General features: G+C 38.2%; 1 protein-coding gene across 1 annotated transcript in view; it reads right to left on the bottom strand.

The window, feature by feature from the left end:
- Window positions 1–15,667, bottom strand: part of UBN2 (ubinuclein 2) — a 76,028-nt gene that overhangs the window by 8,468 nt on the left and 51,893 nt on the right. Inside the window, exon 16 of the mRNA XM_088141946.1 lies at window positions 3,582–3,671. Coding sequence (XP_087998072.1) covers window positions 3,582–3,671 — 90 coding nt within the window. The remainder of the gene's footprint in view (window positions 1–3,581; window positions 3,672–15,667) is intronic.

Here is a 15,667-nt window from a genome sequence, read left to right as displayed (position 1 = left end):
GATTCTGGTCCTGTGTTGTTGCTCCTCCTGTGCTGGGCCATCCTCTTGTGTAAAGGCTGTTTGGTTTCTCCAATGTAGAACTCTGAACACACCTCACTGCACTGGATTGCATATACTACATTGCTCTTCTTATGTTTTGGTGTTTGATCTTTAGGGTGTACAACCCTCTGTCTCAGTGTGTTAGTGGGTTTCAAAAACACAGGTATGTGGTATTTTCCAAATATCTGTTTTATCTTCTCTGACACACCAGCCATGTATGGAATGACAAGATTCTTCCATTGACTCTGGGTCTCAGCTCTGCCATTTTGTTGTTGTTGTTGTTGTTGTATCTAGAAGTGGATTTAATAAAGGCCCAATTTGGATACTCACAGGCCTTAAGAGCTGTCCTCAGGTGTCTGATTTCTTTCTTTTTGGCATCTATGGAGGTGAGGATAGTTCCTGCCCTGTGGTGTAATGTCCTGATGACTCCTAGTTTGTACTGCAGTGGATGGTGGGAGTCAAACTGCAGGTATTGGTCTGTGTGTGTGGGTTTCCCGTAAATCCCTATTTCTACCTTGCCACAGGTCCCAGTTAGAACCTCACAGTCTAGAAATGCCAGCCTGTTGTCCTTGGTGTCTTCCATGGTGAACTTGATGTCTATGGTGTTTATATCATCTGTGAAGGCCTGTACCTCCTGGACTCTGATTTTAACCCAGGTGCCATCCACCAGTGGGTTGGTGCTATTCCCTGGAAAGAGCTGAGAGCTTTCTTCTCCACTTCTTCCATGTATAGGTTGGCAACAGTGGGTGACACATGGGAACTCATGGCACAGCCATGTTTCTGTCTGTAGAAGTCACCCCTGTAAGTGAAGTAAGTAGTGTTGAGGCACAGGTCCAGGAGATGGAAAATCTGGTCCTGGTTGAGGTTGCTTCTCCTGTCAAGGGTGCTGTCATCTTCTATTCTCTTCCTAACCGCTGTTAGGGCATCAGTGATGGGGATGCTGGTGAAGAGTGAGGTGACATCAAAGGATACCATGGTTTCATCTGTATTCAGTTTCAGGACTCTTACTTTAGAAGCAAATTCTTCAGAGTTATGAATATGTTGGTCAGTGTGTCCAACCAGAAGTGCTAGTATGGTGGCAAGGTGTTTAGCAATATTATATGTTGCTGAATTAATGCTGCTGATAATGGGTCTGAGGGGCGGTCCTTCCTTGTGGGTCTTAGGGAGTCCGTAGAGGCAGGGGATGGCTTCTCCAGGATACAAGCAGTGGTAGGTTGCCCTGTTGATGGTGCCCTCTTGTTGAACACAGGAAAAAGGACACTCATTTGAGGGCAATAATGTTCACATTTTGGACAGAGAAGATAGGTGGTTTGAGAAAGGAGTGAAAGAATCCATTTATGCCAAAGTGGAAAATCCTTCCCTCAATAGAGGTGGAGGCCTCAGACACAACTTGCCTCCCATTTTTCATGCTGCTCTTTCATCAGTCCCCAAGAAGATTAAGACCACTTCACAAGTTCACCAGGGAGGCAGCACTTAACGACCCACTTGGGGATGAGTGAGGGATTAGGAGTAAGAAATCCACATCCCAAAGACTCTACTAATAACATCTCCTATTGTCCCTTCAACGAGCCCATCATGTTAGTGAGAAACGCAGCCACCCTGGAAGAAATTTTATGGGGTCCCCCCTAACCAACTTTCTAGACTGAAGAAGCTGCTTGGAGAAGCAGTGAAATGTATCAAACCAAAAGAAAAGAAGTCCAGTTGCCATGACTCAACCTCCAGATAATTCCACCTGGATGACTGAGAATCTTCATCAACATATCACCCAGATAAGCAGAGATTAACACTAAGATTATCACCACACACACAATCAAGCAGTAAATAATACTCTAATCAAGGAACTACCAGAGGGGAAAAAAATAAAACAAACAACCCCCACCAACACTGGCATGGCATGCCACTGTATATAAACACAGAGCAAACTCCATTCCATTCTAGCACTGAAGATGTTACCTAGCCGGGTAACGAAATGTTTGCAAGAAAACAACCAAGCTCAGAGAACCCCAAGGACTCCAAGTAGCAATGGGAGCATGAGTTACCACTGTGAAACTCTCCAGCTCCAAGTAGGGCTGCAACTGACACACCACACCAATGGTCCTCTGGCCACAGTCCCCATTGCTCATCCAACAGGAGCCATGAGTCCAAGAGAACCCCCAAGGCACAGAACTGCTTTCTCAAAGCCATTGCTACATCTTCAATAGACAGCCATGTAGCTGATAGAAAGCCTTGATGGAATAACAGCAAGTATATCTTGGTTGAGTTCAGACACTCAGAAAAGATTTCAACCATATAGTACTGCTGACACAACCCGGGGTGGTGATGTATGATTGGGTTTCATCAGTGTATTGATGACGCCACACCCCAATCTGATGGATGAATTCCCAGTGCCTTCAAGTAGATCTTAAAGAATAGAGAGAACTGAACCCTGTGGCAGTACACAGATAAGAGGCCACCAGGCCAATCTCTTTTCACCCACAACTGACCAGAACCACCTGCTCAGGAAGGAGTGGAAATACATAAAACAATGGCCCCAATTCCCAACCCACATAGGCAGTCCATGAGGATACCATGGTCAATGGTACTGAAGGCCATCAACATGTAATAGGATTGGAAAGAATACATATTTTCCATCTACGGCCCAACAAAGGTAATTAACCAGTGCAACTAATGCTGTTTTCATCCCATGCCCAGGCTGGAACCCTGACTGAAAGGGATCCAGATAAACTGCTTCCTCTAAAGCATTCTGTGGCTGCCTACTCAGCATGGTCACAACAACCTTCCTTAAGAATGAGTTTAAAATTAGCACAGACAAATCTCAAAGTATTCAACACTTACAAAAAGGCTTGTTCTACACTTCGTGCTAAGCCATAATATATGTTTTTTGAAAATCCCGATTTTAATGTGAACTAGCCATTGTCACTGTAAACTTTGGGGCTTACTTTATGAGTGAGCTAGGCACTATGATTTGTTTTACAAATCAAGGTAAAAACAAACCATGATTTAGTGCAATATATGACCCCAATCCATAAGATAAACCACCTTAATTATAAATTACCCTAGCACCTGCCTGCAAAAGCAATAACATTAAATTCAATTGTCCTTTTTAACTAAGTTTCAACTGGATTTTTTCTTGGAACTGATCAGGGAAATACCAAAGGCTACAGTATATTTCATATTCTCTCCCTGCAGTGACAAGAAGGATGAGACCAAGAGTGGGGAAAAAAATTAAGGCTTATCCCAGGTTGAGAATTATTCCTGGAACAAAATTGCTGAATAGTGTTTTTTCACATTCTTTTGGCAGTTCTCATGAAAAGCCTGGTTAGAATTGGAAATTTAGGTAACTGAATCCAATTTCCTGTTCAGTTCAACATCTAAATTAGAGCATCTCTAACAGATTCACATTCAGTGAAGAGAAATCTACCATGCCTCTGGGAAATTTGTTGCACTGTCAAAACTGCTCTTAGAAATTTTCACTATTGTAGAAATCTGTACCGTGAGACAGCTGGCTTCACTTTAGAAAGGTGAGATAATATATTTCTTACCTGGATAAGCTTGCTGCAAATGAGCAGGCAGAGGTGTATGAGACAGTGCTGCTGAATGCTGAGCTCCTGGTTGTAAACCCTTCAATAAATCTGTAGTGGCACACACACACACACACACACAAGATATAATCACAAGATTAACAGCGAATGGTCAGTTTTCTGTATATCTGTGCAGAAAGTAACTCTAGTTATTTAATGGTGTAGCGGTTGAAGTGTTGGATTTACAATTTCAAGTGGATGACTTTAAGCCAATTACTATATCTCAGCTCAATCCTATTTTAAGAAAAATGGGATGGAATGCTTTGTAGGCTGCTTTAAGCTCCTGCAGGAAAGTAAAGATATAAACAGAATGAATAACTACAAGTTCTGTATATTTATTGCTTTATCAGCATATGCTGCAATTTGAAACAACAAAAAAGTACTATTTAATATAGGAAAAGTAGTATTTTATGTAGGCCTAGACTTCCGAGAACTGCCACCTTTATGTGGTGCAAGAATTAAGTAATTTCTTCTTTTTTGGTAATAATATTATAAATGTTTACAAATACAAAGATAAAAGACTAATACAAACTAAGAGAAATATAAAAAGAAAAGAAAAGAAAAAGAAAAAGGTAAGGAGAGAGGAAAAAATAGAAGAAAAAAGGGAAAAAAATAAGAAAAGGAAAAATATAAAAAATGACTCCCCCCTCCCTCCAGATATAAACAACTTCAGTAACTTAACACCTTCTCTAGTATTTCAATAATAATAAAAAAATCTCTTCTTCCAATATTTCATCTTTTATCAATAAATTGTAAAAACTCATCATTCAGTCCTATTCAGCAAAAGTCCATTAAGAGCTACAGAAATAACATATTTTAACCTTAAATAAATCCATTTTGTATTCCAACTTATCACCTTCTCTGAGGAATAAAGCAACAGAAAACTCTCCCCATTTCTATACAGATCTTTAAAGCCTCATCATTCAATCCTGGTTAAAAAAAAAATCCATTAATAGCTACCAGAAACTACAACATATATATTCTAACCCTGATCAAATAAATTCATTTTATAGTTCTTCCTTTTACTTTTTAAAAGCTTGGTCTTTATTCCCACTGAATAAAATCCCACAAGTTTTCTTATAATTTTCTGTCTTCTCTCAGAAACCAGTTCAGTAGTTTAACACGTCCCTTTTGTAAATCCAAGATAAGAAGGCTATCCAAGTCACTCTTCTGATTTATTATTTGTATGTTCCCTTTAGTTATTAAAACATCACCCATTTTCATTTGCAAATTCATTGCAGCATCTTTTTCCCTGTCACTCTTATAATCTGTCATTTTTAAATCTGTTTTCAAATCCACATTCAAATCAGCCTCAATCTTTCTTTTGTCCAGTAGAATCTGTTCTGTAGCCTCTGTTAGATCCATTTTTATAGTGGCAGACAAACTTGAAAGTAATTTCTGAGTACACTGTTCCCAGATAGTCTTAATTTTTTCTATAGTCAGATGATGTTTCTCCAGTGTATTAATAAGTCTCTTCTCCTTTAATTGTAATCCTTAGTTCTCTCTGGTTCCCTCTAGTCAACCTTCAAAGTCCCCTCTTATGATTATTCTCCAGTCAGCAAAACTTTCCCATGGGAGGATTTCTTAGTTAATTTCAAAATCTTCATGTATACTTTTATAAAATTTTAAACAACCCACAGGAAATATTCTTTCAAGTCCATCTGGCCCCTTAACTTTTCAAAATCCACATTCTAGTCCCTCTTTTGCTGTTTTCCAAAAATTAAAATTTTTCTTTTTAATCCTTAAATTTACATGAACCTTCTTTCATCCAGGAAAGAAGGAAGCTCTCCTAACATAGTGAAACTTGCCCTTAAACTTCTTAACATCCAAAAGATAAATAACAAGCAATTTCCTAAAGTGATTAAGAGAGGAAGTTGGCGAACTCAGTGTCTGTTTAACGGTACCGGGCTGCAGCTTAGGCAGATTGATTTTCCCCTGGCTCCCAGAACTCTCAAACCCGCTGGAGATTGCTATTTTGCAATCTTTTCACGAGTGAGCCTCTGTATGGAGTAAACTTGTGGGTGATCCTAGTCCTCTCCTTAATCCAAAGAGGGATTCCAAGGAGCTGATCCATTCACCGGCTCCTCCTTCTGCCGCAGCCACCAGCTGCACTCTCACGGAGCCGACTTCAGTCCACCATTGCTTCCCTGGAAGTCCTCAAGAACTAAGTAATTTCAATGACCCTAAGGGTGACAGTGACAAAAACATGAGTTCCTGGTATGGTCTTCCTTATCAGTCAGATTGAAAGGATGGGGGCAGGGGAGAAATTAAGAGTAATCCACAACAAGTGAGGACAAGGAGAAGGAATCAAAATCAAATCTGGAAGAAGGCAGTGGTGAACCACTTCTGTACTGTTGCCAGGAAAACTAACTAGACATGGAAGAACAAGCTGGGGAAGAGACTTGTGTCCATAGTAGATCTGGAAATGATGATGTGGCCAGACCAAAGCTGCAACGAAGACTGGTCATTGATGATGTCAATTGAATTGAATTGAATTGAATTGAATTGAATGAGAAGTTCTTCACACACTCATAATATAGAACTAGACAACCCATGACCTGATGGGTCATCCTTCTTTCCACATATAATATAGGCTGGCATTGTTTCCCATCCTCTCATGACCCTCAGCAGAGCCCCAGTGAAGCCTCCTCCTCCTTGGCTGACTCGCTGAACTGCCTGCCGCTTTGCTGGGGGGATCAGGAACAAAGGGAACAGCAGACCACAAGGAAAACTGGACCCCCACTCTCCATCCCGGTGTGTCCCCAAGGGCCCCCTCTCTCCAGGGAGGCTCACCCATTGACCGCCAGCACCCCCCAGCCAGCCAGCCCTACCTCGCCAGCAGGCATCTGAGTCGCTTCCTCGTCCTTCCCTCGCTGCCCACCGCTGTTAAGAGATTTCAATTTTCAGCCTTGATTCCAAAGCAGCCAGTGGCCACTTGCCCACTGGGGGCCTTGCCGCCAGCTGACTGGGCACAGGGGCCAGAGGGAGGTGGAAAAGAGGGTGGGGATACACCCCTCCCATCTTCCCTTGAGCCATGCAACCTATGGGTTTCTGGGAGGTGTAGTTGTAAATCACAATCACGTGACCACAGCTAACTGTGGTGACACTGCAGCAGCCACAATTTTGTAAAGAGAACTGGTGTGAAGATCCTTGAAATTTCAATTCTACGAGAGTCACGGGTCCTGGATTTTGGACGCATTCTTTAAGTTAGCCCATTTGAGGTGCCTTGCTTCAAAAATTGTTGCCCTATGATGCATTGTTTCAGCCAATTGAACGTTACAAACAGACGGGAGTTTTAGTAGTATATAGATGTGAGAAGCATGAAAACCTTGAAATTGTCAAAGTGGAAATGAAGCTTACAAAGCTGGATGACTAAGGAATAAATGAAATTAAGTGGAACAGAATGGACCATTCAGGGCATGACTCCATACAAAGGAACGGTTTGGCAACAATACTCAAAAAAGCACATTGTTAAAAAAAAAGACATGGTTAAGCTTGGCTATAACCCAATAAATCACAGGGATTAGATCAGTTAGAACTATAGATATCCAATAAATATCAGTGTTATACAAGAATTTACACTTACTAAAATGCTATGGAAGAAGACAATGAAGAAAGCTGAGACAAATTTAAAAGGAAAGCTCCAGCAGAAGGTGCTATACCAAGAAAAGACATACAGTAGTGCAACTGGGGGACTGGAATTAGGGACTGAAATGCAGAAGTTGGAGAAATGGTAGAACCTGGAATCACAGAAAGATTTGAATTGGGCAATATAATAATATTCACTGCCAGTGCCTGTAACATAGGCTGACAACATACATTTGACATCACCAAATGGACTATGTATAGGAAACAAAATAAGGAGAAATGCCATCAAATCAGGTAGATGCAGATTGTGGAAAAGATTATGAATTATTTCAAATGTACTGGTTAAGCTTAGAGAATTAAGGAGGATAGGCGTGCCAGCAAAATATGACCTGAAGAATTTACAGTTGGAAATATGTTCAATGTAAAGAAGAGATACAGTACACTTAACGTGTGAAAAACAACCAGGACTTCCAGTGGGCAATGGCAGATTGAGTATTTCCCTTTGTAAACAGGAGCTATTGTTATGGTAGATTGGGGCTTGGGCAGGAACCCTTGAATCTGAAGAATTTTCTGGATCTAAGGAGAAACTGAGAAATTAATCCATAAGTCCTCCGGATGGCCGTTCCTGGAAAGAAGATTGTGAAACAAAGGTTTTTGTGATCGACTGGTGAGTGATCAGCTGGGAGGCAGGGGTTTCATCAAGTTCTAAGCCATGCCGAAAGGAAAAAAACAAACTAAAACTGACCTGCCCATTTCTTTATTAGATTTTAGTCACTACTTTTTAGTTAAAGAGAGGCTTTCTCTGGTTGCAGAGGACTGTTTCCTTCTGGTGATTAGAGGTATTTCCTGGGACTATTAACTTTGAAACTGATTTGGATATTGAGACTTACTTATCTCGCAAAAAAGACTAAGGCTTGGATTATCGGTGATTTTTAAAGAAAGAAATATTTTTTAAGGGTATTTTATTTTTTGATGAATCTATGTTTGTGGTATTGGATTTTGGACTGTGGATATTCATGGGAAAGTGGCTTCTTTTTTATCTGCTCTGTGCTGATTGGTATGGATTTGTAAACAAGGTAATTGGAGAAATTTCCTGTCTTCATTATGGAATTTCCTTTCACTATTCCCCATTCAGGAAAACTTCAAGTTGCACCTTATAGTTTTGGCCACTAGAGTGTGGTATTGCCTAGCTAACTGACTTACTGGCTCATCTATTGACTGATTTATTGATCACAGCAATGAAACATTTATACAGGAGGGGGTCTGGAGAATATGAAGCATTGAAATCGATGTTTGAAGATCGATATCTGGCAAGATAACACAAACTATAGAAGCTAAATTTGAAATGTTAGAACAAAAATTGGATAAACATCTGGATAAGATTGTTGCTGATGTAAAACAAGTAAATGACAGAGTGGGTGTATTGGAAAATAGAATGGAGACTAAAGATGTGGAAATGGAAAGAGGGTTGGATAATTTTGCTTTACTTGAACTTAAAGAAAACAAATTCTGCCTAAGATTAAGAACCATCCCAGAACATCCTCAAGAAAATATTAGGCAAGTTGTGGTAAATCCCATGTCTAATTTATTAAGTTGGGAAGAAGACAGGATAGAGGAAGAAGTGGACAAGGCGTATCATATAAATCCACATTTTGCAACTGTTAGAAAAATTCCTAGAGATGTTATGGTTTACTTCCTGAGGAGAAGAACAAGAGAACAAGTTCTGCAAACTCATTTTGATTCAAGGTTGAACATTGTCAATACAGATATAATTGTATTAAAAGAAATTCCTATTAGGATTTTAAGAAAGAGAAAGGAATATACTTTTTTGACAGAAGTTTTGAAAAAGAAAATTATTCCATTCCGTTCGCATAAACTGGAGGGGGTGATATTTACTTTTCAGCAACAAAGATTTAGATTAAATCTGACCAAAAGACTAAAGTTTTTTTGGCAAGACATGGATCTGATTTGGACCAGGCAGCAATTGATATGGTTGAGATGGATACACAAAGACAGCAATAGTCAGAAGATGTTGGAACACAGGTTGTGGAGATGGGTGCCACAGCTAAAGACTTTGAAGGACTATTTGCTTAATTATGGATTGTAATTATTTAACATGAAATATTAATGGGGCAAATGTCCCCCAGAAGAGGAAAACAATTTTTTATTATTTGAGAAAATTAAATCACGATGTGATTTGTTCACAAGAAACACATATTTAAAAAAAAGATGAAAAATATTTGATATATAAGATCTTGGGCAAAGAATTCATAACAGCAAATTTGAAAAAGACGAATGAAGTTGTTTATATATTAAATTGCATTTGAAACCACAGTTTTTATTATGTGATTAACATAGTAGATATGTTGTAGTGGAAGTTGAGATGCAAGGGATTAAATCTGTAATTGTTGGACTGTATGTACCAAATGAGGAGAAAGGAATCTTTTAAAATATCTTATGGACCAATTGATAGCCTTTTCATATGAAAATTGGTGTTTGATGGGAGATTGAAATGGAATGACTTCACCTCAGATTGATAGAACTTCCGGTAAGGGAATCACACTTAACCAAGGAAAGTTACCTAAATCCTTTTTCAACTTGACAGAAAATTCAACTTTGATAGATTCTTGGAAACAGAAAAATGGAAAATCTAGAGAATATATTTTTTTCTTAGAAAGACACAAATCATTTTCAAGAATTGATATGATATGGATTTCAAAGATTATTAAGGTGGATATTTTACCAAAAACTTTCACTGACCATAACCCAGTTAAAATGACACTTAGGAAGAAATCTACAACATTTAGGTGGAGACTAAATGAAACATTATTACAAAGAGAATCAGTGTTGAATGATTGTAAAAAGAAGTTAAATGAATATTTTGATAATAATTTGGATAAAGGCACTGACATAAAAACTGTTTGGGATGCCAGTAAAGCAGTGATGAGAGTTTATTTCATCCAATATAATCGTGATTTTTAAAAAAATCTCAGGAAAAAAATTCAAACTATTTTAAGAGGAAATTAAAAAAAAAGAATTTACAAAATGCACCAGTAAACCCTACTATTTTACACCAAATTAAACTTCTACGACAACAACTATCTATGTTAACTGTAAGAGAAATAGAGACAAAATTAAAATAAGCAAAACGGAAACACTTTGAGTTTGCAAACAAACCAGGGAAATGGCTGGCATATAAATTGAGAAAGGAGAAAGAAAAGAAAACGATAATGAAGGTTTAGGAAGACTATCCATAAATCTTTTTATAATCAAATTTGTATAAAAGGCAAGATGTTTCTCTGGAACAGATTATCTAAAGAAACAGAATATACCAAAACTCTCACAGTCTCAGAAAGAAATTATGAACAGTCCTGTGACTACTTTTGAAATATTGGAAGTCATAAAAAGGTCTAAAATAGGAAAGCTCCTTGACCAGATGGACTACCAAGTTTTTAATATAAATGTTTTACTACTACTTAAATGTGTGATGAACTCTATTTTGGGGGGTTCTGCTATGCTAGACTTGGAAAGAGGCTAATATTGCATTACCAAAGGAAGGGCAAGACTTAACTATAACTAAGAATTATAGACCGATTTCATTGTTGAAGAATGACTATAAAATTTTTATATCAGTATTGGTGGACAGATTGAAGAAGTTCTTACAGGACTTTATCCATGATGATCAATGTGGTTTTTTTACCCAAAAGGCAACTGAGAAACAATGTGAGAACTGTATTGGACATAATAGAATATTTACAACAACGTGAGAAGCAAGCAGCATTGATCTTTTTGGATACGGAGAAAACTTTTGATAACTTGAATTGGCCACTTATGTTTAAAATCTTGGAAAATATGGATTTTGGAGAGAATGTTCTTCAAGGGATTAAATTGATATATACCTCCCAGAAGACAAGTATTATTGTTAATGACAATTTAACTAAGCCTTGCAAGATACAGAAGGGGACAAGACAAGGATGTCCTTTATCCCCTCTACTTTTTATTTTAGTCTTGGAAGTGTTGAATAGGGGTATTGATAATATAAGGGGTTTGAAAATTAAATAAGAGATTTATGATTTAAAATCATAGGGCTTTTGCTGATGATTTAGAATTGATTTTGCAGAGCCCCAAACTGGTATAGAACATTTAATGAAGAAATGGAAGAACTTTGGTGCATTAGCTGGATTCAAAATAAAAAAAAAAAATGAAAATGTTAGTTAAAAACATGAATATACAAGATCAAGAAACTTTGATGAGAAAAACTGGTTATAAAATTGAGAAAAAGATTAGGCCCGGATATGGAATGGAAACGGCATTGGTCGCACTTTTAGATGATCTCTGGCAAGAGCAGGATGGGGGAAGTGCATCCATCCTTGCTCTTCTTGACCTCTTGGCGGCTTTCGATATCGTCAACCATGGTATCCTATTGGGACGGCTCAGGGAATTGGGAGTGGGCGGCACAATCTTGTGCTGGTTCACCTCCTTTCTCCAGGGCTGATCCTAATCGGTGGTGATAGGGAGCGAGAGGTCCCATCCTCGGCCCCTCCTTTGTGGGGTGCCGCAGGGTGCGGTTCTCTCCCCGCTCCTTTTTAACATCTACATGAAACCGCTGGGCAAGATCATCTGCCATCATGGGATGAGGTATCATCAATATGCGGATGATACTCAATTATACATCTCCATCCCAGGTGAGGTAAGTGATGCCATGACCGCCCTTTCGCAGTGCCTGGAGGCTGTAAGGGTCTGGATGGGGAACAACAGGCTTCAGCTGAACCCTGGTAAGACGGAGTGGCTGTGGGTTAATAGCTCTTCTATATCCAGGACTTTGCCATCTTTGGTGCTGGATGGGGTAGCACTGCCCCAAACAGACCCAGTGCATAATCTGGAGGTCCTCCTGGACTCACGGTTCCTGCTCAAAGAGCAGGTGGCAGCCGTGGCCAGGAGGGCCTTTGCACAACTTTGGGTTGTGCATCAGTTACGCCCTTTCCTGGATCGGGATGCCCTTCAAATAGTCACTCATGCCCTTGTTATCTCCCATATAGACTACTGCAATGCACTGTACATGGGGCTACCCTTGAAGAGTATCCAGAAGCTGCAGCTGGTCCAGAATGCGGCCGCGCAGGCTATTTTTGGAGCCCCAAGAAGGGCCTATGTAACACCGTTGCTCTGCGAGCTGCATCGGGTACCAGTTTGCTTCCGGGTCCAATTCAAGGTGTTGGTTATCACCCTTAAAGCTCTACATGGCATGGGACCAGGTTACCCAAGGGACTGCCTCTTCCCCATGACTTCAACCCGTCCCACAGGGAGGGCATGCTTCGGATCCCCATGGTAAAAGAGCTCCAATTAGTGGGGTCCAGAAAGTGTGCCTTCTCTGCTGTAGGCCCCACCCTTTGGAATATCTTGCCCCCAGAGGTGAGATTGGCCCCTTCACTCCTGGCCTTCTGGAGAGATCTGAAGACCTGGCTCTGCCACTTGGCCTGGGGTGGGGAGGGAAGACACCAAGCATGGGGATGGCTATCCCCTTAGAGACCTGTTGTCTGCAGCTTTGGAAACCATCAGCCTCTTGGACTTTCTTTTCTTTTGGTAATGCTTTGCATAGTTTTCATGTTTTATGTAATTTTATATATATTTATTGTTTTAACGGATCTTGTGAGCCACCCAGAATCCTCCATTAGGGGGAGATGGGCAGAGATAAATCAAATAAATAAATAAATAAACGGACTAACATGAATTGCATGCTATTTCAGAATAATTATGTTAAAGTCAGGAATGATATTTAAAAAGATTTACTGAGTTGGGACAAATTACAACTGTCATTACTGGGTAGAATTTCAGTAATTAAAATGAATGTTTTACCTAGAATGTTATTTCTATTTCAGACAATACCAATATTGACAACTGATATACCATTTAAACAATGACAAAAAGATATTTCTAAGTGTGCATGGCAAGGTATTAAACCAAGAATAAAATATAAACTCTTACAAGATACTAAAGAAAGAGGTGGGTTAGATCTTCCTGATCTAAAATTGTATTTTGATGCTTGTTGTTTGGTATGGATGAAAGACTGGGTGACTTTGAGAAATAGGAGGTTATTGGAATTAGACATGATTTAAGAGTTTGGTGGCATGGTTGTCTATGGTATGATAAAGTAAAGGTTAATATTGATTTTAAGAACCATTTTATTAGATATGTCATATTGAGAGTTTGGAATAGATATAAACCAAGATTGTCTCCTAAAATTCCTTTATGGCTGTCACTTCAAGAAACTTTTTACAGAAGAGAAATGACAGTCAAACAAGCATGGCTGACATATGCGAATTTATTGATCTTTTCTGAAGGAGAACCTAAGCTGAAGAGGGAAGAACTGGAAGATAATACCTGCCAATGGTTTACTTATGCACAGTTGTTAGAAAGATTTAAATTGGACAAGAAGAGTTATGATTTTACTTATGAGAAAACTGACTTTGAGTTGGCTTTGTGTACTAATGATGAACATGTTATTGCCAAGATGTATAAACTTCTATTGAAAATGAATAAGGAAGATGTATATGTTAAAGACTGTAAGTTTAAGTGGGCAAAAAAATCTGGATATAATATAATGTTGGATCAGTGGGAGAATATGTAGAGTGAAGGCTTGAAGTTCACACATAACTACAATCTGAAATCAATTTTTTATAAGATGATGTACTGTTGGTATTTAACATCGGATAAATGATCTGTATAAAGGAATGTCAAATATATGTTGGAAATGTAATCAATGTGAAGGTACTTTTTATCTTCTTTGGTGGATTTGTAAGAAGGCTGAGAAATACTGGGATATGATATGTCTTTTTATTTGTAGAATTTTAAAAATGGATGTACAATTGAAACCAGAGGTTTTTCTTTTAGTTATGATGGCTAAAAAGATTGAAAGAAAACAAGGGGCTTTATTTCTTTACATGGTAACAGCAGCGAGACTTTTATATCTGCAGAAATGGAAGGACTTACATTTATCTATAACTGAAGAATGGATAGTAAAATTAATGGAATTGGCGGAGATGGTGAAACTGACTACTTTGATTAAAGAAAAGATTTTGACTGGCTTTGTTTCTACTTGGAAACTGCTTTTGGACTTTTTATTTGAAACTGAAAGAAATGAAACTTTAATTTTGGGGTTTGATGAGTGAGATTTTTTATAGTTATAGAAATACTTTGTATTAGTTTTCTAAAATATTTTTCACCATTATAGATATACTTTGTACTACTTTAAACATTACAGTAAGAGGTGAATGTATTATATATTTGTACCTGTACCAAAGAAAATTGGAAATTATCCCTTTTCTTTTCATTGTTCTTTTTTGTACTTTAAACTTCATTCTTTTTCTGATATTTTCCTTTTTTCAACCCGTTTTTCCTCTACTTCCTTATATGTCTTTGTTGAAATTGAATAAAAGTTCTTTAAAAAAATGTGAAAAACAACCTAATCCTAACTAGCATAATGTCCAAATTATGAAGCATATAACAGAAGCTCCACCCTTTATTATTTGTATTGTGACATTGTAAGGGTTGGAGTTTGCATTGCAACATACATTTCATCACTTGCCCACCTTACCTGCCTCCTTTGATCGCACAAGACATGAAACATACAAAGGCTAGTGGGTACAACAGAACACTTGATACTTGATAATTCCTTTGAGGGATCTAAGAAATTTTATAAGAACTGAATTTGGAAAAACCGAATGATTCAAAATAGGAAGAGAGTGAGAGAAGGGCATACATTTTCCTGTATCTGTTTAATTTATACAGAATGGTAGAATTAGAAGAAATGACAGCAGAAGTCAAAAATGGAAAAATCTGGATTAATGTTAAATATTAATAATGTCAAACCATGTGTTTACTAAAATAAGATATTCATGGTGAAGAAATGAAACTGGTAGATAGTTTGTTTTCTTGGGCTCAAAAATTATCTATTGTCATCTTTTTGAAGAAGTAAAATTAATACTTGGAAGGAAGAAAATAACAAATATATACAAGATCATGAAGACTATCAGAGACCAGGATAATTAGAGCAAAGGTCTTTCCAGTGGTAATGCACAGCTCTAAAACTAAACATTGAGAAAGAAACAAAAAGAGAGAAAGAAGAGGAGGAGGAGGAGGAGATTATACCTTCAAACTACAGATTTAGAGATGGTTACTAAAAAAAAATAATGAAACAAACAGTCCTGGACCAATAAAGGCAGTGATCAGCAACCAGAAACTCACTTACTCGAGCAGCAATGCAAGCAGGTCTTAGAAAAAAAATTGCTTGGCAAGGTTGATTTAAGTAGAAAAAGAAGACAACAATGGATAAGGTGGATAGATAGGATCAAAGAAATTACCAGAACGACATTGGAAGAACTACAAGTTATAAACAACAGTCAAGATAGTGAGCATTTGTCCACATAGTCACCAATAGTTGAACCTGACTAGTGATACTTAAC

The sequence above is a fragment of the Python bivittatus genome, unplaced genomic scaffold, assembly GCF_059951505.1.
Source record: "Python bivittatus isolate LINGU-HERP-01145 unplaced genomic scaffold, Pbiv_v1 ctg000330_np1212, whole genome shotgun sequence".
Taxonomy (NCBI): domain Eukaryota; kingdom Metazoa; phylum Chordata; class Lepidosauria; order Squamata; family Pythonidae; genus Python; species Python bivittatus.
This window is presented reverse-complemented; position numbering and strand designations above follow the sequence as displayed.